Source organism: Oryzias melastigma, linkage group LG21 (genome assembly GCF_002922805.2).
Source record: "Oryzias melastigma strain HK-1 linkage group LG21, ASM292280v2, whole genome shotgun sequence".
Classification (NCBI taxonomy): Eukaryota; Metazoa; Chordata; class Actinopteri; order Beloniformes; family Adrianichthyidae; genus Oryzias; species Oryzias melastigma.
The window spans coordinates 5337659-5361131 of record NC_050532.1 but is presented as its reverse complement, the minus strand read 5'-3'; the positions used below and the strand labels follow the sequence as shown (position 1 = coordinate 5361131).

The following is a 23473-nucleotide window of genomic DNA, read 5'->3' as shown; positions in this document are numbered from 1 at the left end:
CAATTCGCTCGTTTCGCAGTGGTCGCACGCCCATCGGAGCATAATCCCCTCAGTGGCTGCAGAATGTCACACCTGCTAGTGACGTCACACGCAACTGGAATTTGACGCCTGCAGTGCAATCGCGTACAAGTCCTGTCATTTAACTGTAAAGATATCTTTTATCTCCTATCTCAAAAACAATTTGCCACTTTTTTTATCTTAATTTTTTTCACCGTTGTATAGCCTGCATCTGCTTAGTGGACGAACACACCACTTCCTCCTCTGCCTTTCATGTACCTGCACGCTCAAAGACACTACAAGGGTACAAGAGGATGTTGTTCGTGTTAAAAATAAATGCTGGAGACAATCGTGTCCCACTCAGAAGTTAGTCGCAGTTATCACGGACAGTCACAATCAAAACCAGCCAACATTAGTATGAACTAGACTGCAGGATTGTGGATATAATTGATGCGATAGCTGATTGCTGTGAAGTATAAACTGGCCTTAAGAAGTTTTTGTGTCCCCTTTATGCAGATGATGTACCTTTTTCTTTAGCTAACAAATCTGGGAGCAGTACTTAAACATTTTTTGTCGTTATGATAAAATTATATATTTTCAAGTTTTTACTAGCACTGCACTTACTAGCAGCCAATGCCCCATTTATTATTATTCCTTTTATGGAGCCATTTTTCCTCTACAGCAGGGGTGGCAAACTTTTTGACTTGTGGGCCAGAGAGGGTTCTGAAACCTGAAAGATGGGCCGGATTAGATGCTCGAAGTATTTTGGTAAGTGACCTCACATGAGAAAGAAACAACATTGAATCTGGACAAAAACATGCTTTTTTTATTAAAAACTGTGGTTTTTGTTCCTGTTTTAGTGCTAATTGTACCAATTGGTTGATGTCTTTTGGGGAAAAACACACACTTAGAAAAACGCTGTTTGTTGTGTTGGAATGATCGGAAAAATGACTGTTTGACTTTAACGTGAGAAAAACAACAACTCTTCCAACACAACATGGATGCAAAATAACAATAATTTGGATTATCAATGTAATTTATTCCAGAGTGGGGGGGCAGACTGAATGGCTTAATGGTCCACATATGCCCCCTGTGCCGTTGTTTGCCCATCTCTGCTCTACAGCATATTGGCCACATTTGTATTGATGTCTGGTACTATAAAAACAAAGTATTGATTGATTTTCTTCTGAAGTTTTTAGTTAAAATACACAACTGCCATCAAGTTTTGGTTAAATGCAACTACTTTTTACACAACACCAAACATTTCATGTGGTGCTATATTAAGGTTTAAAGTAGCTCTTTTTTTTATTAAACTCAGTCCATGTAACCTTGGGGTTAAGGGGGTTAGAGGTGCAGTGTAAAAGCATTAACGGACATGCCGAGGTTCCAAGAGGGCACAACAAAGTCAATAAACAATACCTGTATGTTGGTGAGGAGAGTCTCTATTGATGACAAGCCATCTGGGAAGAGAAATGGCGAGGGGAAACCTGGAGGCAGCGCCTGTCCAGCCAATGACAACCGCTCATAGCTGTCGCGTGCTGTCGGGGTGCACATTGGGTTGTCTTCTGCACAAAAGAAGAGATAACCTGATTACACACCAACAGGAAGTACCTCTGAATATACGTGGATTAAAAAAAGAAAAAGCCTGAAAGATAAAAGTATTCTGACCAGTTGCTCTAACTTGGTTAGTATTGATCTCCATTCACCCCACCAACACACACAGGAAAAAATAGTGACCTGACAGACAGGTCCCTTTGAGACTCCTGAGTCTTGTTTCTCCTCAAAGCCAGTAATCGAGGGGTTAAACTATATCAAGTAGAACATAAATCCAGGCACCCCTCTTTAAGAGATGTCATGCAGACTCTGAAATGAGAGGCAGTTCGACCCCAGAGACCGGGGCTCCCTTTGTGCGCGCACACATGGGCGCCTGTCAAACTTAAGATGACATCATCCTCCATTTATCAGCGGCAGAAGGGTAGGGCCCTGCCATCTGCTGTCCAGCTTCTCCTCCCAGCCTCAGAGGAGAGAGGAGAAGGCAAACAGGCAGACACATGTACGGCCTGGTTTCAATGAAACAGTTTGTCAGACGCTGCTGATTGTTGCCCCCCCCACCCCACCAGATCTGACACGATTCTGTCTCATCAAGCTAAGAATTTCTACTATCTCCCAGAAAGGCTCCAGTCTCTTCGAGTTTTTTTCCTGGGAAGTTACGTCCATCAGCTGTTTTTTTTTTTTTTTAATGCCGGTGGGGAAGTTTCATTTGTAGAGTGCAGTCCTGACTGTGTAGCACACAGCACCTCTCTGCTCTCATCCAGTATTTATATGTGTTTGTGTGGCAGGCTGAATCATGTACAAACAGCGAGGCAGAGCCGAGCCGAGCAGCTCTGCCTCTCCCGCCCATCAATATTCACCGACGCCAGCCAAGTGCTGGGAACAGCTGGTCTTACATTAATTAGTTTAAAGTATTTATTTCACCCATCCTCAGAGCAGATTGAGCAAAAACATTGGAGATTATTTCAAGCATCTGCAAATGCCCTGGAAACATCCTGGCGCCAAAATCTGAGCGCGAGCATTCACAGTTTAGGTTTGCAATTTGGAGAATTAAGTATTTTTTTCTCTCTGAATGGGAGAGAAGGTGAAATATGCACCGCTGGTCCGTGGAGAGGATAAACAACCTTTCTCCTTTTGCAGAAGGAGTTCACGTCTCTTGATTAATTTGAATGGATGGGTGCCTAATGGATTCAAATTTGTTTATAATTTGACTTCATGAAAATACTAAATTGTTTGCCGTATTTTTCGGACTAAAAATCGCTCATAACATACTGTAACTTTTCAACCATTAACGCGATCAACGTAATTCTAGTAGATTCTGAAGGAGAAAAGCAGTGCGAGCCTCTGATCTAAAGCCTCGATTCCACTGAGCGGTCCAGTATGGCCTAGTATTTTGAGCGTTTCCATTGTAAAATTGACCCATTAAACAGTACTGAACCGTACCGCTTGAGGGCCCCCATCCGTTGTAGGTCCATGGAAAAATAGAACGGGACGGTTGGAGCAGAGCAGCTGTTGCCACCCGTTGATTGGCAGAAAGTGATGACGACATTAGACAGCACCAGTATAGCGCTAAGATAGTTGTTCTGTTTTCCTCTTTATGGCGGTATTCATCTTAGCCCTCCGCAATCTTCTTTCAATTGACAATAAATTTCTGTTTAACACAATGTTAGAAAAGTAAAGCAAGAAAAAGACAAGCTGCTTGATAACCTCCACTGTTGATGCTTTTCTAGCCGTCGCACTACAATGACCACGCTTGCGCCGTGAAAACAAACCGCTCAGCGGAAGCAAGGCTTAACTGAGTGGAAACACTCGGCAAAGTTAACTGGTCCGTACTGTGCTACTCCTTACCGTACCGAACCGCTCAGTGGAAACAAGGCTTTAGAGCAGGGGTGGGCAAACTACAGCAATGTCGATACGCGGCCCGTTTAACTATTTAGTCTGGCCCCCCACACTGGAATAAATTATATATAATCCATAATAATGTGTCCTAGATGTTACATAACAAATATGTTGACCTTTGTCTATAGGTGCAGAAAGTTATTCTGCATTCACATGGTGTTGGAAGATTAGTTTTTTCGACGTTCAATTGTGTTTTTTGAGTCGGACAGGCATTTTTCTAATCATTCAAACACCACAAGAACACTGCATTTCTCTAAGTTTGTGTTTTTCCCCGAGGGGCATCAACCCGTTTAAAACCCATCAACTCATTAGTGCAATTTACTCTAAAATGAGAGCAAAAGCCACACATTTTGAAATACAAACTCAAAAATATTCTGTTTTAAAGTCATTTTCAATCAAATTAAAGCCGAGTTTTTATCCAGATTCCATGTTGTTTCTTTCTCTTATGAGGTGGATTGCGAAAACATCTACACATCTACTTATGGTCTGGCCCTTCTGTCAAATTTTAAACCCCTTTTTGGCCAAAAATTTTAGATTTAGAGTAATGTATGAACGGTTTTAGATAACCATAGCATTAAGACTGAGATATCACTTCCTTCTCTGTGTGGCTTTTGAACATGTTTGCTAAGCCTGATGTAAGACTGACCGATGCTTCTTCTTCTCCTTCTTCTGTGTTGCTGTTAGCAAATACTGACTGTTTAAAAAAATCTTATTGACATTTATTTTTCTTCATATATAAGTTGCACCCCTGGCCAAACAATGTAAAACTTAAACTCCAAAAAATATGGTATACTTTATATATATTTTGAAATCTTGGATTTTTCTGAAACAAGGATCCATCAGCTAAAATATGGTATATTTTAATTTGTCATTCCTGACGTAATTCCTTTTATTTAGTATCGTCGTTTTTTTTGCAAAGATGGGCTCTTCTCGCACACCATTGGAAAGTCCCATTTTATCTCAATAACATAACTAATCAAAGATCAAAAGCATTACAGCTGACTCCAACTCCGGCTGATCTAGATGTATCGCATGCATTATATGCATGTATCACCCACCTCCAATAAAATCACCATAACAACTAGAGACGTTAGTAGACCTCGGGGAAAGGTCTGCTGTTGCAGCTTTGTAATTGATTTGTACTGTAGGCACTTTGTCCCCTTATTTAGTGTTGGCATTAATCATAAATCATTGCTTTAACAAACTCGGGCTTCCCACTCAGCAGGCCTCCCCTCCAACACAATGTTGGATCACAGAGAATATTTGATGGCTTTGTTGCGGGGGAAACAACCTGTCATGCTCGGGGAAAAAGCAAACAGCGTGTTTTGTTCGACAGACTCAAACCACCGTGCGGCACCTCTTGTCAGATAACATTTCCACCAGGAGCTATGCATGAAGACCGGCGTTTTCCGAACGCCCCGGCTAATATGTGGCTAATTTAATCAATATAATCAAAGCGCCTTAATGAAAGGCAGTGTAAATTTCCCAGGAACACGATCTGTAGTTTGTGTGCTTCTTATGTTATCCCCCCCCCCCAACTCAACTCTCTTTCACTTCTCTTTTTGTGCTTGGCTGCAAATGCTGGCATGTGTTTGCATGTTTATTTCTCACCATCGCTCCAGAATCATTGACTTCGACTTAATTACAGTGACGGGAGTTGGAGGGATGGGGGGGCGGAGGAAGGGAGGACTCTGTTTTCCTGGTGATATTTCTACGCCAGCAGAGCTGCCAGGCGCAGCTGTGACAGCCCCTTGTGCGCCGCCGTACGGTAAAGGTACAGTTAAGGCCCTCCGCCTGTGAAATACGGCGCAGGGAAAAAAAAAAAAAACACTCGCAGGTCACCCCTGTCACAAATAACATTTCACGCGCAACTGTTTCGGTGGATAATAGGAGCCACAAATAAAAATGGGACGCTGTAAATACAATGCATTCCCAATGAAATGCCATAATTTAAAACAACGCCCCCCCTCCTCACTTTTCTCTCCATCCTCCTCTGCCCTGCTCTCAATAGCTGCAGAGGGAGTCCTTGACAGTGTGCTAGCAATGATGAATCACCTATCCAGTTAATTTTCTCACTCCTCATGTGTTGTGCTGTTAAAACAGGAGCCCAGGAATTGACTTGACAAACTATGAATGTAAAAAAAAATAGCACTTGGAGGATTCTGGGCTTATCTCCAATTTACATGTTATTAGATTTGGGTTGCAAGCAGCAGTTGAACCCAGCAAAGCCGAGGAAAAACGAAAAAAAAAAGATAGGGGACATGATAACCAGAGATAAAACATGTGTAAAGCCCACTTGAAAGCCTTTGAAATATTTGATGGGAAGTCACTGTGAGTGCAGTGAAGCAGGGGGGGAGTGGAAAGTGGCCTGGTTTCAAATGTGACAGACACACGTTGCAATCTGTGGTAAATCTAGACGAAACCTTGGGAAATTTAGCTGCAATCTCTGGATAAATAGCTGTAATTGACCTTGGGAGTTGAAAATGTGCCATATGTTTCTGGTTCCTGTGTTTGAAACTGGCTCCCTCAGGACCTTTCAGCTGAGTACTCACAAGAAGAACCGCGGGAGAGGAAGATACACAGAGAAGGAGAGTGAGAAAGAGGGCAAGAAGAGTGTCAGAAATGAGGGAAAAAAGCCTCGGATGGACAAAAAAATAAAAAAAACAAGTGACAGAGAGAAAAAAGGTGAATTAGAGAAGAGAAAAGCAGCGCAGAAGTCTGTTTGGCTGGCCAGTCAGGGTGATATATTGACAGGTGAAGCATTTGTCCTTGCAAACCTGTGTTCCTCCCAGCAGGAGAGCTGAATGCTAAACCTGAAGGTTGTCAGCAGAGCCAGCGCCGAGCAAGGCACTGCTTTTCACTGCACAATTACATTTAATTTGACCTGCCAGGGCTGCGGGGAAACCAGCCTCCTTCAAATGGAGTACTTATGACCTCTCGGACAGCCATTAGCAGCTAACGCAGCATTATTCCACCTGCACTTAAAACAGCGGATTCGGAAAAATCTTGTCAAGGGAGATATCTGTCTTCTGCTACCAGTGCAGTCAGGTGGAGCAGTAAAACAACCACAGGTGCAGTGGAGGAATCAAAGACAGAAATGCAATTCTGCTCCATTTGTGGCAGAAGATTCAAAGATAAATTGATCATTGATTTCTAATGTAACAAATTAGAGAAAAACTTTTAAAATATTTTTAAAAATAAAGATTAGTACATTTTTATTAAATTTATTGCTCATTTATAATGTTCATTTCTTTATTTAATAAAAAATATATATCTTTATCCCAGTTATATAAAAACATTAATTTTTTTGCATTAAATGTATCTCAACTGTTGTAAACAATTAAAATACTTTAGAATTAGCAATTTATAAATTATTTCAATAAATTAAAACAAAAACATTTTAGCCTTGTTAAAAATATCCAGTTTTCTTTTATTTAATTAATTTTAATTTAGAAAATAGAGTATCTTTCAAACTGATAATGATATTCACATTTTTATCTTCACTTTCATTCTTTAATTTATTAAATCTAATTTTCCAGTCAGACTTTTAGATTAATTGCAAAATTCATCCTCTTTTTTGTACAGTTTTATTCATTTTATTTATTTTCAAAGTTTTGTCACATAGAATAGACAAACAATACAACTTGTAATCTTCCATATAAAAACACATGATGTAAACTTAAATATTATATTTCAGCATTTTTGATTTGGACACTGAACATTTTAAAAGTTATTTTCCTCCAAGATTGTAAAAGTTTTGTAAAGTTTAAAGGGATTCCTATATTCTTTTTTCAAGAAATTCACATAGCAAAATATAATTTATAATTTATATTTTAGTACTCAGTCTACACCCTAAAAACAAAACATCTAATTTTCCCATTAGTCCTAAAATATCAGCTTACAAATAAAAATTATCTTTTTTATTTGTTCATTTTTATTCTATTCTTGACTTTTTCTTTTACAGAATCAATACAAGAGTTTTGTGATTACACTATTTTTGCCTTTAATCTGAGAGCTTTTATAAAAAGCCCCTTTTTTCTGTAAAGTCCCAACTCTGACAATAATCTGAATAATAGACTAAAAAGTTCTAGAATTCAAATGTTTTGCTTCCTACTTTCACAGCTCTGTGATTAAAATGGGAATTCTGAATTATTGTTTTAGACTTTTCTGCAGCAGAAAAAAAGACAGCAGTTAAAATAATGAATTTAAACTATACTCGTTTATTTTCACTGGTCTTTTATAGTAAGTTTGTGTTTGCTGGTCATATTTCCAGCAGGAAGACTCAGGCGGTTATGCAATTAACCTGCAGAACCTGCTGTAAAAAGAAAGTATTTTGGGATCCATACAACGTCCGTTTCTTTGGGATGACGTGCGTGCCATTTAGTTCTTGCACTGTGAACAAAGACAAACACACGTGCACTCAGAAGTCTGCAAACAAAGAGCCTCTGTCGCGCACACACTCATTACGCACATGCGCAGCGCACACACTAATGCATCCTCATCACATTTAGGCTAATTTCCTTTTCATCACAGAGAGAGGAAAATGAGTGTTTGCCCCATCCCTGCTGAGGGACAAAGTCAAGAGCCCCGGTCGGTTTGGGCTAGATTAACAGGTAACATTTGGCTCCCACTCTCTTATCACAGCATGAAAATCAAACCGCGTGTTTTCCTCCAGCGCTCCCTCTTTCTGCCCTCCCCACTGTTCCCTTCACTTAGAGATGAAATCGCTTGCTGCACAAACCCATTTGGAGAGAGGAGAGAAGGTGAGTGGGATAATCAGGCTGGCCACTGGGCCGTGTTTCCTAAACGCTCTCCAAAACATTACTGTGCACAGGCATAAAATTAGCACCGGGACCTTAAAATGTTGACATTTAGCATGACTTTTTGGAGAGTGACACCCTCATATTTTCTTGTAGGATATCATTAAATTTCAACTGCCCTATGGCTGCGCCTTTCCATTAATAACCAATTCAGTGTGTCACTTCTCCCTTTTTCTCTCACTCTCCCTGGCTCGCCACCTTTTTTAAAGTAATGAGTCCATTGCTTTGCCTTAATAAATTGAATCGTATTCTCAAGGCCATATGAAGATAGAGCCACAGATGGACAGGCTGCATGGAGGAAATAACCATAAATCCTTTACTGTCAGGGAGGCGGTCTGAAGTGACGAAAAAAAAAAAAAATTCACACACACCTCGACAGAGATCACGCTGTCAGTTCAAGACAATCGTAGTCTCTGCTGCGACTCTGACGACCACAAATACATCCTGCTGTTTTGGCTGATAATTATTCTGTATGAGATTAATTCGTGGCAGTTAGCTGACAGACCGGGGATCAACAAATTATACTGTACCAGGAGCCTTCGCATTAAGCTATGTTCACTCTGTCCTCGGCAACACATGTTTAAGCAACCGCTTTTAACGAAAAGTATATTTAAAGTCTTTTCCCCATTTACAACTCTCATGTACAAGTGTAGCTACACACATTTTTAAGACCATTTTCAGGCTCTACGAACAAAACGCATGGCCATTAAACATGCGTTGAAAGCTAAACCCGGTCTGACTTTGACTCTGATTTGGTAGTGACAAACGGATGACGTCCTCTTTTAAGTCACAAAAACCCAAATTGAAAATTGAAAATTGGAAAAATTAATATTTGCGGTCTGTGCCCAGCTGGAATTCTTATTGGAATAGAGCTATGAAAGATAAAGCCTGGAGCAAAATTCACAAGATTTGCACTTTGATAATTCGCACCAGCAGTAGGGGTGTAAAAAAAAACATTGATTCAGTGAAATATCGCGATCCTTCATTTGGCGATATTTATATTGATTTAAATTGCTGTCAAGGCAATATTTAATTAATTCTTTTTAAGCAAAAATTTAGTTCAGAGCCTTACTTTTCCACTTAAATCCCCAACCACTAGTTGGCAGCACAACACACCGAGCCTCATTGAACCAAAACAATGACAAGATCTTGTGATAGATCCAAAAAGATGAGTACTGAGCCGAAATGCTGTGCCAAGTTGGTACTAGTACTGTATAAAAAAAGCAGATTTAGAGACCAGATGTACAGTCATGCTATGTGCGTGCACTCTGCAAAGCTGCAATTATGTATGTGAAAGGTGTTTTAATATCCAGATAAAGTTTTTCTGAGTCACAATTTTTCATAAAAGATAAATATTGACTCTGGATATATTGTGATACGTATCGTTCCACGTGTATCGTAATACCTATCTTAACGCCAGACTCTTGCCAATACACACCCCTAGTAAACGGTATCAAAGGAAAAGGAAGAAGAAGCCCCTCCTTGATTGTCCAGTGTGAACACCATATGCTAAACAACACTGCGCCACACATGACTAGAATGAACTTAGCATTAGAGAAACTAAAAACATGTTCCAGCATTGATGGATTCGAATGATTAGATAATTTCCGTGTTTTTTTTTCACTTCAAGACGTGACAATGCGCCTTGTAATCCAGAGGGTCTTAATTGTGATTGTGCTTACTGATGTTGACGCAATTTTTAGAAATCTGTCAGAATGTTTGGCTAGCTATTTCAGCTAACATATTGTGCGGTGGGACAGTTTTTTACGTGTTACTAACAAGGTTGGGAGTTGACATAATCACAGTAACTTTTGTTTTAGTGATATCAGTCTAGTTTTTTACGCTGGGCGATACACTAAAATGGCTAACGCTTCTAAAGTGGCTAATGTTTAGCGTATCACAAACAAATTTTAGTGTTATGTAGTTAATAAAGTCTAACTGACTAACAGATTCATCTCTGACTCGTAATGCGCCTTATAGGTCAGTGTGCCTTATACAGTTGCAAGAAAAAGTATGTGCAGCATTTCTATTTGAAATGGAGACATGATGTGTTTTTTTATCTCAATCTAAATCACAAAGATGGAGAAAAGCATTGTCTGCTTAAATCCCACCAATTTATGTTTTCATGTTTTACTGAACACAATTGTCTCCAGTGTTTGCATAAAACCAAATAGTTCCAAAGGGTTCGCATATTTTCTGTATATGACAAAAGTTCAACATTGGACATTCGGTTTATAATCCAGTGTGCCCTATAGTGTAGATTCGTGGACATTCGTTAGTTTCATGTAAATCTGGAAAAGATGCATGCAAAAATGGATACAAAAAAAAGGAAGAATCCGGAAAGAACGAGACAAGGGAGCAGAGTCTGTGTTGACTTCCATTCAAGAGGAAGATATCTTGTCTTTTTATGCGGCCCGTGTCATATTTATTGCATAAAGGTCAGAGTGTTCATTTGTTCAAAGTCAGCGTTTTCCCTCGCTTGTCTCCTCCATGTAATAAATGCAGGGGCTGTGTCATTATCGGACCTCGGAGGATTACAGGCTTGGCTGACTGTGATGACTGCATAAAAGCATACAGGACTTTTGTTTCTGCCACTGCACACCTTTCAAATGAGCTCTTAAAGGGAGCAGCAGCCCAGAGACCAAATGGCATTTTGCTGAGTGACGAACCCAGTTAGAGCAGACGAGGTGGAGGAGGAAACCAGGTGAGGTAGGAGGATCCCAGAGGCCTGAATCCCTGACCTTAGTTTTACCGGAGAATGGGAGACAGACTCTGAACTAGAAACTGAAAGAAAAAAAGAAAAAATGGCAAAGGCAGACTTAAATAGATTTCCGTAATTCACCAATCGACAATGAGCCCAAACTGTCAGGAAGATAATGCTTGGAGGAGGACATTATTGGGAGACACTTTGAAAGAGCTCAGATTGCCTTTGCACACTGACCTCCATTGTCCAGGTCCATTTATTGACAGGAGAATCTTGCAGATTAAATTGGCCTCAGCTATTGATTGGCTATTTGTCCGGGAATCATTCCCAATTTCAGAAGGAGATCATTTGTACTGTACACCCCACTAATCTGTCTGACATGGTAATCATCAAACCAGTATGCTTCTGTCTTAGCTTAGTTCTCTTTAGTCTTTTTTCGTTTGTTTGAGTGACTTATCAACTCAAGAATGGGGAGTCCTGTTCCTGCCCGATAGCAAGACATGAAATATGTCCCCCAATGTGCTCCCAACGTCACAATCCACTAACACATCCACAATTAAGCTCTGGGACAAACAAACAAGAGGAAATCGCCCATAATCATCAGGTATTAATAGGACAAGTATGGACTTGGTGTGGGATGCTACATAGTCTACTAGGATCAGAGCTTTTGGATGAGGAATTGGGTATCATTGGCCGCTGTTGCAATCCTACAGGAAAGACGGAGTTCCTGCTGCTGCCGAACGAGTGTCTATGAAAGCCGGCGCTAATCCAGACTGGATACACCAAGCTGCTTTTGAAAGAACATGAAAGAACAAAAGAGGAAACGGGAAATGTAAACTTTAAAAGGGCCCGGCTTAGGCGCCCTCGCTCTGTGGCTGCGTTGCATCGTCGCTCGCAAAACGGATGCAAATCCATTAGTAGTCCTGCTTTCACAGTCATAAAAATACTTAAGAGGCTTAAATGGGAGAGACGTGTTAAACGTGTGGAAATCTGTTTTGATAACATTATTCACAACAGTAGCTTTGCGCTGTGTGAATTAATAACACTTCATTTACAGACGGAAGAAAAGCTGGCATGGTATTTCCAGTTAAAGAGATTAATTTTTAAAGGCCTAATTGACAGGCTGGGGTTAGGCAGGATAAGCAACAGACTAGAAGGCTGCAGCTGCAAAGTCAAGGTGACTGCAATACTTGGAGAAAGGCTTTCAAAAAAAAAAAGAAGCAGAGCAGAGACCAGAGAGGGAGGGAGTGCAGAGAATTAGTCCTCAAGCACTTTTCCCTTCGCCCCCTATTCTTCCTCTCTTTATTAGGAATGATTTACTTTCTCAGTGAAAGGATATAAAAGCTCAAGTATAGGAGCGTAATTATCGCAGAGTGAAAATTTAAAGGTTTGACTCACAATGTCCTCAAGTCAGCCAGCAGACTGCCAGACGATAAGAGCGGCTGTGTTCAACACTCGGCATCCAATTGCTTGTGTTTTATGGGCTTTGCCAAGCAAAAGCACACAAACAGCACTCGGCTCTGCAAGTCTGTAAACATGATGGACTGTGGCAAACTACCGGGGCCGGTGTTTACCTTGGCAGAGCCTGGCTCCTGGCATGTCGGCAGCATCACTTAATTACTGTTTACATGTAAATATGAAATTATACAAACAATCCTGCCGAATGTCTACCAAAAAAAAAATACAGAAGTACATATTCAGGGTCAACCTTATCTGTCCGCAACAGTTGCTGCTGCTGGGAGGAAACGAATGGTTTTGAATCGCAAATTCGCAACATCGTCTTCCTAATTGTTTAATGCCGTTGTCCAAGGGCATTCAGGTAAATATGTTCCCATAATCTGCATAACAACAGATGCTCGGATATGTAAAATGCATCTTGTGTTCTCTGCGAGCAAGAAGTAAAAAGGAGAAGGTTATTGTTCCGAACAGGTTCGATGGGATAAAGGGCTGTGATCATTAACGTCTCCAGTCAAGATGGATAGATGATTGCTTTGATTATGAAGGTTTTTCCTGACAGTTCAGAGGAGCGTATATAGGAAGGCACCGGTGCCTACTGTGCATCTCTGGTATGGCTGAGTAAAGCACTTGTTCATTTGCAGTGAAGGGTAACATGAAACAGGCCTCAGCCCTCTGATGGACAGGGAGATTTCACCTTCGCCAGTGAATGATAATGCATTATTAAATTTGCCTCTCTGCTCACTAGATACACTTAGCTGACCACAGCATATTTATCTCCCCATCCGAGCCTCTCGTCTTGGCAGGAGAAAGCATTCTGTCACTTTTGAGGCATTTCAAAGATTAAAAAGAACCTCTCTCTTTTCAACGTCCCTAAAAGCATCCCCCTCTCTTCAGTGAAATGTGATTAGCAGGAGATGGTGTCACGCAATGGAACATTCATGAGGAGGAGAACAAATATCCAAATGAACTCCCATGTCCTCGAGGAATAGCCCCCTCTCTGCACCATCAGCAATCTCTCTCACTTGGGCTGGGGGGGAAATTTGATTGATCCTCTATTGAATTATTTTTTTGCACTCTTTCATTTCAACAGGATGCACTGACAAGTTGTTTGATCATAAAGCATTATTGTCTGCCAAGTCACATTTCAGGGTTGTGATGGCTAATGATCTTGCCTCCTGACTTAGGGAAAGTAAGGTAGTCAGCATGTGTTTGAAGCTCACAATGCCAAGGACATTGGAGGGGCTGAGCAAAACACCAGGCATTAAAGTCAGGAAGATGAAGAGAAGGAGCTTCCACCCAACATACCCAACTTTTAATGATACTACACAGAGATACCATCAATGTCAGTGAAATATTTACATCCAACAAAACTGATGCTGAAAGTTTCGCCTGACCCAAAGTGCCTCACCTGCCTTTTCATCCTTGGAGATGCATATGCAAAGAAGGAGCAGAACAAAGACTACAAAGGCTCAAAATCACCTTTTTTTTGTCTTTTTCATCTTTTTTTTTTTCAAACCGCATGCACTATTTCCATATGAGTCCACACTAAAAGCAGTATGCTAATAGAGGATGATGCTGGTACCTGCTCTGTTTTATTACTCAAACTGCAGGGAGTGCAACAGTGCTGATGATGTGCAGAACAAAGTGCACTACATGTTTGACCCCAAAAGTCCAATGTTTTAAATAGTGCTAGAGCTACTTTTTGAGGTTGAGTACAATTGAAAAGGTAGACAAGAGAACACAGAGGGGGAAACATCTGGTGCAATCAGTAATGTGCCTGTCTTAAAGCTGTATGCCACTTCATGTCATTAATCTGATTATTTAAGTACATACAAGTCTCATAGTTTAATTTAATATGATAATAAAACATGCATACAACATGAAATGGACTATTAAGCTGTGTTTAAGAGAAAATCATGGAATCCCTAATTTGGCATTCAATACAATACAAAATAAAACATTGTAAAAAAAGTTCATACATTTTTAAAATTGTTAATGGCATATATTTATGTAGTGCTTGTCTACTTTGATTTTGACAAAGTGCTTTACAGTTACATGTCCAACTCACACACCAATGGCGACTCTTAAGCAAGAACAAGGTACCCCCTTCAACCATGTCAGTCTCTTGATACTTTGATACATGGGCAGGCAAGACCCATGCAACCTTCTGATCAGAGGTTACTGCTCTACCTTTACACCAATGTTGCCTTTAGGAAAATGTAACATCCTAGACTACTGGTCTGTTGGTAATTTACATTAATTTTCCTTAATTTTTTTATCTAAATAGATTAAAAAAGAGGGGTCTAATGGGGACTGGTCTTTGGACTGACAGGTGAGCTCAGCTCTAAGCTCAGCTCTAAGAAAGCCAATGCCAACAAATTCTAAACTTCTGGGGGAAGGTTTTATTTTTTCTGTCCAGGCAAAACATTCACACTCCCAACTCATCACATATTGACTTTGGTTAAGGACCCCTCCACATCAAAAACTGACATTTTGGATGTCCCTAACTCACCGTTTTTTGACGTGCTAGCAGTTCCCATTAAATGACGGGTCCCCAACGGCAAACCCTAACCCGGTTCCAATTCCCATCCAGTACAGTGTCTGGTACCGAGTTAGGGTACGGGTACCAGGTTTGGATACCGGTACTGGATGACCTAGGGACCAGTCCGTGTTTGGTGCTGCATCCGGTAACGGGCTAGGATATGGGTAAAGGGGATTTGGTCAAGGATCCCTTCACGTAAAAAATTAACATTTTGGGTGTCCTCAACTAGTCGTTTTGTGACATGCTGGGTGTTCCCATAAAATAATGGGTCCCCAACCACCGGGCCACAAAACCCAAACCGGTCCAGTACTGGGATGCGTAGCGCATCGGTATCCTAACCAATACTGGTACCCTAACCCAAATCTGATACCGGTTTGTGTCCAGTATAGGATCCGGTACCGGTTCAGGTCTGGTGGCATGTCTGGTACCGTGTTTGGGTACCGGTATTGAACGCATGCTGAGGACCAGTCCGTGTCTGGTACCCCATCGAGTACCAGGTTAAGGTACAGGTACCAGGTTTGGGTACCGGTACAGGAATGCGTTCTGAGGAGCAGTAGGTATCTGCTACTTCGTTCAGAGGGTTGCGGACCCCTGATTTTACGAAGAGCCACTACGACAAAAAAATTGGAGTTAGGGACACACAAAATGTCTATTTTAGATGCAGAGTAGTTCTTGACCAAACATCAATACATGACGACTTCAGAAAGAGAATGTGTTGATCCAGGTGACATTGTCATTAGGTTGAAGCATAGCTTCTGGGACTAAAATCTTCTTTCTCAAAAGGTTTAACCACTCACCCTCTCATTCAGACTGACGGAAAGAGGATTTTAAGTCCAGATGCCATGGCTCAACTTTAGGTCAGATTCTAAACTTGTTTTTTCCGATTGTTGGTCCAATTTGAAAAAAAGCCCAAGTCTAGGAATAATCATGTTTGGCCAAACTAGCAACAACCATGAAACTGAACAACTGGCTTTGACTTGGTCAATCCAAACCAACTTGTGATGTTGTTGTAACCACAAAAGTGTGTACACTCGTTGGTGGGTGAAGGGATTTAGGGAGGACAATCATGCGTATGCATAGTTAAAAAAAACATGCCTGATGGGAGTTTTTCATGGGAAAAGTTGCAGCAAATGCGTTCTGTACCACTCAATATGAAAAGATGTTGGGTATGAAAAGATGCACTTCTGCGTGACATAACACCACGGGCTACCATTTGTGCTTTGGAGAACATTATGAGTGCATCTCCTGTTGTGCCAACAAGTATATATAACAGTTTCCAGTAAAATGCATATATCATATTACCAGTGAGTTTTTTCACTTTTATAATGTGCTTTACATAACCTTTTCTTTCCTGTCAGGCCTTTTAGAGCTGTGGTGTACAGAAAAGCTGCTTTGGAAAGGCTTGTGCATGGTGGTGAGACCTCCCTTTGGCACAAAGCTTTGAGTTCCAGAAGTTTTTTTCCTCTTTTTTTATAGCATCCTCTTGCACTTCAACATACGTAGTGTGCATATGGTTTGTGTTTCAAACACCTTTTCCCTGAGGAAATAAAATGATATCCAGTGTTTGATGTCCAACGTGAGTTTACAGCCAAAGGCTTCTGTACCTTTCAAATTTCCCCTTGTTTGTCAGCTACCTGCTGTTTCATGAGACAGAGGCTTGTCGGAAGCAATCGCCGCAGACTTTGGGTTTGAAGAAATTCAATTAGTCACATATGAGGCGACATTTCGCTTTCTACTTGCCTCTTTTTCTCCTCCCACATCGTCTAATCTTTTATTTTTCTCAAGAAAAGTAAAAATAATAGGAGTTCAAACAGCGAATCACAATCAAATAAAAGAAAAATACGAAAAAAAAAAAAAAAAACGCAGACCATCTGGTTAGTCTGCACACAATGACACAAGTTTGGCCTTTTTTTCATACAACAAACAGTCTTTGTCCTTCATCACATACAAAAGGAGAGGCTTTCGTAGGTTATGAGTGATGAGACATTATAGCGGTTGTCTCTGAGGTGTCTGGCTATTTAAATAGTCTCCATATGAGCCGAGGCGCTGCATCCTTCCCCTGCACCCGCTGAGCTCTCCTCTACGAGTGCATTGGAAAAGATTAATTTAAGGCTGGGCCAAGATCATAAAGATCACACAAGTGGAGAGATATCATTAAACCGTTGGAATGTTATCTCATTTATCTAAACAAACTGATGCGATGAACAAGCATAATTAAAAAGAACGCCATAAACAAAGCCGCCGATGGTGAGGGCCTCTTTCCCGCTTTAACAATGGAGTGCATTTGTTTTATTAATCTAATGCATCGTGTATCATATCATTACAGTTCAATATTTCTATCATTAATTTTATTCCCTTCACTCAAAGCTTTTATTGGAATTACTTTAGTTATTAGTTGCTTCTAATGTATTGGTTACCTCTGTATCTTGCCGCTACAATCTCTCTTATCTCGCTGCATAAACCTGTGCATGTTATTCAAATTGCCTCATTTATTATGATAGCTTCCTCATGTAAATTGTGCTGACTGCTCGCCCTTGCACAGTCCTCATTAGACTAATGAAAACCTTCAAACGAAAAAACTAAACAACCTGCCAAATAAAGGTCTGGGGTTATTATGAAAATTACAACTGTGGGAGCCGGGAGAAGCTCTCTTCATTAATTCATGCTCAGCAAATTGGTAACTAATTTAGTTGCACTCCTCTGCATTAATGGGTTATTTTATAAAAATGTTTTCCACAGCCCGAGACCTCTGGCGCACAGATTGGAGGAGCTGGAATCCTAATCAAGTCCGGTGACATATCAGGAATTGACAATCTCGCCCGATAATACAGCTTGTGTTTGCGAAAAGATGTGTGCAGGTCAACTGGTTGGAACCGCCGCGGACGGCCGGGTCATCGGCGTTCTCCTCCAGCGTTGCGAAGAAATTAAGAGTAATTTGTGTTGATTATAGCAGTGAGGAGGAGACACTTGAGCTGAGATTTGAGGACATTTCAGCTCATTTATTCCGTATGGCGAAAAACATCCATCTTTGTTTACATCACCCCTTGCCTTTATTTTTATTCGATGTGAACATGCTACCATTAAACAGACGAGAATCACACACATGCATGCACGGCTAGACAGTTTGGGAGCCTTGACTTCAACTCATGATCCTGCTAATTATTACTGTTCTCTGCTTCACACCCTTCGTGTGAAGGTCTAACACTGATCTTCACGTTAGCGCAGCCAACAGGGAACGCAAAGCCCAATGATTTCCACAGTGGTTTTAATGTCATTATCAGCCCCACCCCAGCCAGTGTCACCCAACAAAAACCCACAGGCAACACAAGAAACTAGGACCTGCTTGTTGTTGACTCACTAATGTTATTCTAACTGAACATTTAGTGGATTGTTCCTTAGGCGGTGATTGGATTCAATTCACAAATAAAGATCCGCAATTCACACATCATAATTATTGTTATTAATATTTGATGTTTAAACGGTTGCTATAAGAATGTCTTTTTACTGGAAATTTAAAATAATTTGTATTTAATCTACATCATTTATACCTTCATTTAGGACAGGATATCAGAATCAACAAAACATAACAGATTAAAACACAAAGATTTTGAAATAAATACATAATATTTATCACTTTCAACAATGTCACACTTTCTATTAACTTCCTGGTTAACTTCAGCAGTAAATGATACATACATATCACTGTTTTAGCTACAAATCCAGAAAATGTTTTTCACATATTTTCTATTTTCAAAGTTTTGCTGGCTACAGTTCCAGTAGATAAATGACCAGTTACTAGATGGTAAATAAAGACACAGCAACACCTCAATCAAAATGTAACAACTAGAAAACACTCGCAGTCCTTTCATGTAAACCAGGGGTCTGCAACCTTTGGCGCTGAAAGAGCCATTTGGCCCAATTTTTTACTGACCAAAACAGAGCAAGAGCCGCAAAGTCAATTAGAAAAATACACTATATTTTTGTAGCTGTTTATTTATAAGTAGTACCCTTAAAATATTAGTGATAATTCAACAAAAATATTTTTTTTTCAATAACAATTTTTAACTTCTTTCACTTTTGACAGCAGCACATAAGTTCCCTTCAAAATAAAATGAAGGCTGTGCCAAATAGTGTCAAACCAATTTTCCATTTTGAGGACTTTGGCGCGCTTTATCTACTTTCTCCTTTTTACTATTGAATATAAACATGAAATACTTTGCTAAAGAATCTATTTTTTAAAATAAATCTATAAGAGCTTTATTCTTTTTTTTAATAATAAACTATTCTTACCATTCTTTTTCTCAGTTATCTAACATGTTAAGATTCAAAATATAAATGACAAAACTTGATTAGCATTTGTTTTCAAAGCCAGAGCCACAATGGAGAAATGAAGGAGCTGCATTGGCCCCGAAGCCGCAGGTTGCAGACCGCTGATCTAAACTCACAAGTCTTTCCTGACTTTTTTTGTCTTTAGTGGGGAAAAAAAACCTTCCAAACTTTAGACTAAGATTTTACAATATAGATTCTCCACCATACTAGCAGACACTCATTTAACACAACATTATTTAGTGTAAAATGTATGTAAAATTCTTACTTTAACCTCTTACTATATATTTTTACTCAAATAATTGACTATATTTAAAACAAAATTCTTTTTCAGAAGTTATTTTACTAAATTGATCTTTTATTCTTCATTATTAAAAAACTCTTCATAGCCTCTCTTTGAAGATTCCTTTACCTCCAGTGACATTAGCACATTCAGTATGTTTAGTTAATAAAATTAAAATGTAACATTCTTTTGCAATTTTAGAGCAAAGAAGTATATTTTACCAGACTTTAATTTAATATATAAAATTGCCCATTGGCGATCACAAATATTCATACTTGATTTTCCTGGAACAGATCGTGGATTTCTGATATTCAAATACACTTTACAGCCTTATTGTTAAATTAAAAATGAAAAGGCACAGATGCCTTTTTTCCATTAACTTTAAAAAAATCTAGTGTGATCAAGGCTAAAGCTTAATTATGCAAAAGTCAATTAGCAAGAAAGAAAAAAGTACAAGTGTGTGATGCAAACATGAGATAATATTATATTATTCCATAAGCATTTTTTTAATTCTCTCAAAACCCAATTAGTTATGACACCATATGTCATCATAGCCTGTGCAATAGAGGAATAAAATGAGCTTTAAACTAAACCAACAAAGAATTCATTACTCCCTTATGACAAATATACTTTTATTAAGTTGACTTAAAAAAGGCAATAAATTGGACCACTTTTTGGAAGGAAAAGGAGCAACATCGTTCACATTTATTTTTGCATCTCAGATATTTTCAGAAGGTGAAGTGAAGTCTACATTCTCCTCATCCTCATGCTGTGTGTGTTATTTTTGACCGTTCTCTATCTCAGTGCAGAAGTAAAATCAGATACAAAAAAATCTCACTCAATAACCTTGAAGTGTGTTGTTACCCTGAGAGAGGGGAAAACTGTAACCTGAGATCTCACCCTCCCACACGCTTTGGAGAAAAATGCTCAGCTTGTAATTTAATTCTCAAATATTTACATCTCAGATTGTTTGTGTTTGTGTAAATGTTGCAGTAATCTTCATTAGTTTTCTGTATTTTTTGCCAATAAATTGACCAAACTAATGAAGAATTAAAAAATTAACATAGATCAGACCAGGTTTATGCTTCAAAGGGAAAAATCTAAACTTTACATCAGATAAAAGGATTTTAAAAATAAAACTAAAAATAAATGTGCATTTTTGTGTGTCTTTTATGACAATAACATTTTATTTTGGACATATACTCAAAAGATAGGGCAAGATAAAAAATGAAAATACAAGAAATTTCTGAAAGGGAGTGGAAAAAATATAAAAAAACAAATATGTTTTATTTGTATTAGCTAATATTTCTGTCATAATAAATATTCATCAACCAAATTATAAACGCTTATGCACTCCTGACATTTAATATTAAAATATGTTTTTGTTTACTGTTTTAAAGCTAGAAAGACAAAACACAGAGGTCTCTCAATTATTGCGTTCTTAAAGTAACTTGCAATATGTAAAATCAGCAAAGTAGGATTACAGATGTTTTAAGGACGTTTTTCAACCTTTTTTGAGCAAAGGTACACTTTTTCCTTGAAAAAAATCCAGCAGCACACCTGTATCCAAATATGTAAAATGGGAGAAACTCTATAGCCTGCACTAATGTACAATCCCTATGCAATCACACAAGATTTTTTTTTAAATAATTGAAAGTTAGAATTTATTTTCCTAAATGTAAAAAAAAAAAAAAAATTGTGATAGGTTTCAGTCAAAATTTCCAACAAAATTTGTGCACAGTTTTCCCAGGTAGTTGGTTTTGCCTCCAGTTTATTAATATGCAATTTTAATGTAACCTCACAACAACAAAAAAAAACAATAATATATTATTTCTAGATAGTGATTTTTTTAAATATAAATTAAATATATTGCAAGTTTTGAACAATGATTTGATCACAGCGTGCTTGTTTTTTAACACAAAAACATTATATTCATGTTAGTCAGACAGACATGAACTTTTTCACACTTTTCTCTCTTGCTTAATCTTTTAAAGTTCAAACAAAAAATAAGTCCAGTTTTATAGAAGGAAAACAAAAATCTGATTGCAATAGAAAATTTAAGTCCATTTGGTAACCTGAACACATTCTGTATAGGAGACATGACACTTATATTGATCTACAGCCAATCAGGACCCAGAACATGGTGCACTAGAATAATATGCAAAATTGCACAGAAAAAAGAGCGAGACCATGAAAAGTGAATAGGGATTGAACAGTGTATGTAAAAAAAATAAAATGAGTAAAAAATGTGCTGTTATGTGTTGGAATTGTGTGTTCTTGTATTTTAACAGTAATTTTCATAAAAGTTAGGAACATGAACGTACCTTTGTCGGCGTGCATCCTCTTTACTTCATGGCTCATGTCGTGGGCCAGGTCCCCCTCTTTAGGCCCGGGTGCGATGTTGGGGGAGAGGCCTAGCAGAGCTTGGTTCATGGACAAGCCATTGTGATGAATAGCTGTTGAAATATAACAGTTTGGGGTTTGATTTTGGCCTTTTTTTGGACTTTCCAGCACAGCTATCTTAGTATCAATGTCTCACAGGAGAGAGACTCACGTATCCTGTCTGAGGAGCTTTCTGTGTGCGCCGGGGAGCTCGACACGCTGCTGCTGCGGTGGGATGATGGGTGACTGCCCGGCCTCCTGCTGTCTTCTAAGGAGGGGGCAGGGGAGGGGCTGTCCGGCACACGCTCCTGCAACCCCAGTAGCCACAAATACACACCAACGCAAAATAAATATCCAGTCCAAAGAGTTCAAGTGAAACAACAGATTAGTTTTAACAAAGTGACGTCACTTCCTGTTTTGAAATCTACCTTTATAACAGAGGTGACCATTCTGGAGGGGAGGCTTTGGCCCTGTGCCGCGGCAGCCATGTTGGCAATGGTACTGAGGTGGTTCATCTGGCTCATCGCCATGGTGACAGAGGCTGGGGGCAGGCTGACTGGAATCAGGGGGTGTGGCATCATCATGAAGGGGAGTTCCAGGCCTGAAACACATGAAGAGGTTGTTGATTACTCAATGATGCATATTATTAGTGAAGTGGTCACAGTGGAAACTTGTGAGGCTCCGCCTCCGGACTGCAAACCTGCTGGGGGTCAATTCAACAGACACTTCCTCCAACCAATCTGGAGTCTAACACCAAGGAAATTCTGTTACCACTCATGGAAAAAAATAAAAAAATAATCGTTTCTTTGGTATCTTTCTTATTTAACATTAATATAATACTATGTTAATAGTAGATACAGCTCCTGTGAAAATATAGAAAAACTGTATAAACAGATGTTTAAAGAGCAAAATTTAATAAAGACATTAATTATTGGATGGAAAACTAAAAAAAAAAAAAACATTATGGAAATTATGGGTTAAGTATCTCAGTAAAAACAAGCAACAGAAATCATTACTCAAATGAGGATTTAAATGTGCAAAAGTTACACAATAAGCCAAGACTGCAGTGTGCTTGAGAACGGTGGCCCTGAAGCGCAAATCACACCAAGAAAGAAAAAAATAATATTTTAAAGGTCCCAACAACAATTCAAAAAGTATATATAATTAACATTTTAGGGAAAAAAATATAAGGAACCAAACCACCATCCCAGAGAATGAAACAAAACATAAATAAAACAAAAGTAATTTCCAGAAATCAAAACGAAATGTTAATAAATGAAAAAAGTAAGAAACCCGAAAGGTACTGTGGGACATTGCTGATTGGATGATGATGTTTGATTTTTTTGCATTTGAGTTGGTTCAAATGTGTCTTTAATGTCTGCAAAAGCTCTATGATTAGCATGGACCATATCCATTATTTCTTTATGCCAATTAGTGGCTGCTTTTTCCATTTTGTTTCTTTTCTAAGTTTAATATTTTTTTCTTACATTTTATTTGAAATCTTGAAAATA

At 39.0% G+C, this 23473-nt stretch overlaps 1 protein-coding gene across 2 annotated transcripts in view; it reads right to left on the bottom strand.

Moving 5' to 3' along the window:
• The window catches only part of dachd (dachshund d), a 121466-nt gene that overhangs the window by 12937 nt on the left and 85056 nt on the right, over positions 1 to 23473 (bottom strand). For both annotated transcript variants that reach the window (XM_024286934.2, XM_024286935.2), the window contains 4 exons: positions 22391 to 22563; positions 22135 to 22279; positions 21905 to 22036; positions 1417 to 1562 (listed from right to left, as the gene is read on the bottom strand). In XM_024286934.2, coding sequence (XP_024142702.1) covers positions 1417 to 1562; positions 21905 to 22036; positions 22135 to 22279; positions 22391 to 22563 — 596 coding nt within the window. The remainder of the gene's footprint in view (positions 1 to 1416; positions 1563 to 21904; positions 22037 to 22134; positions 22280 to 22390; positions 22564 to 23473) is intronic.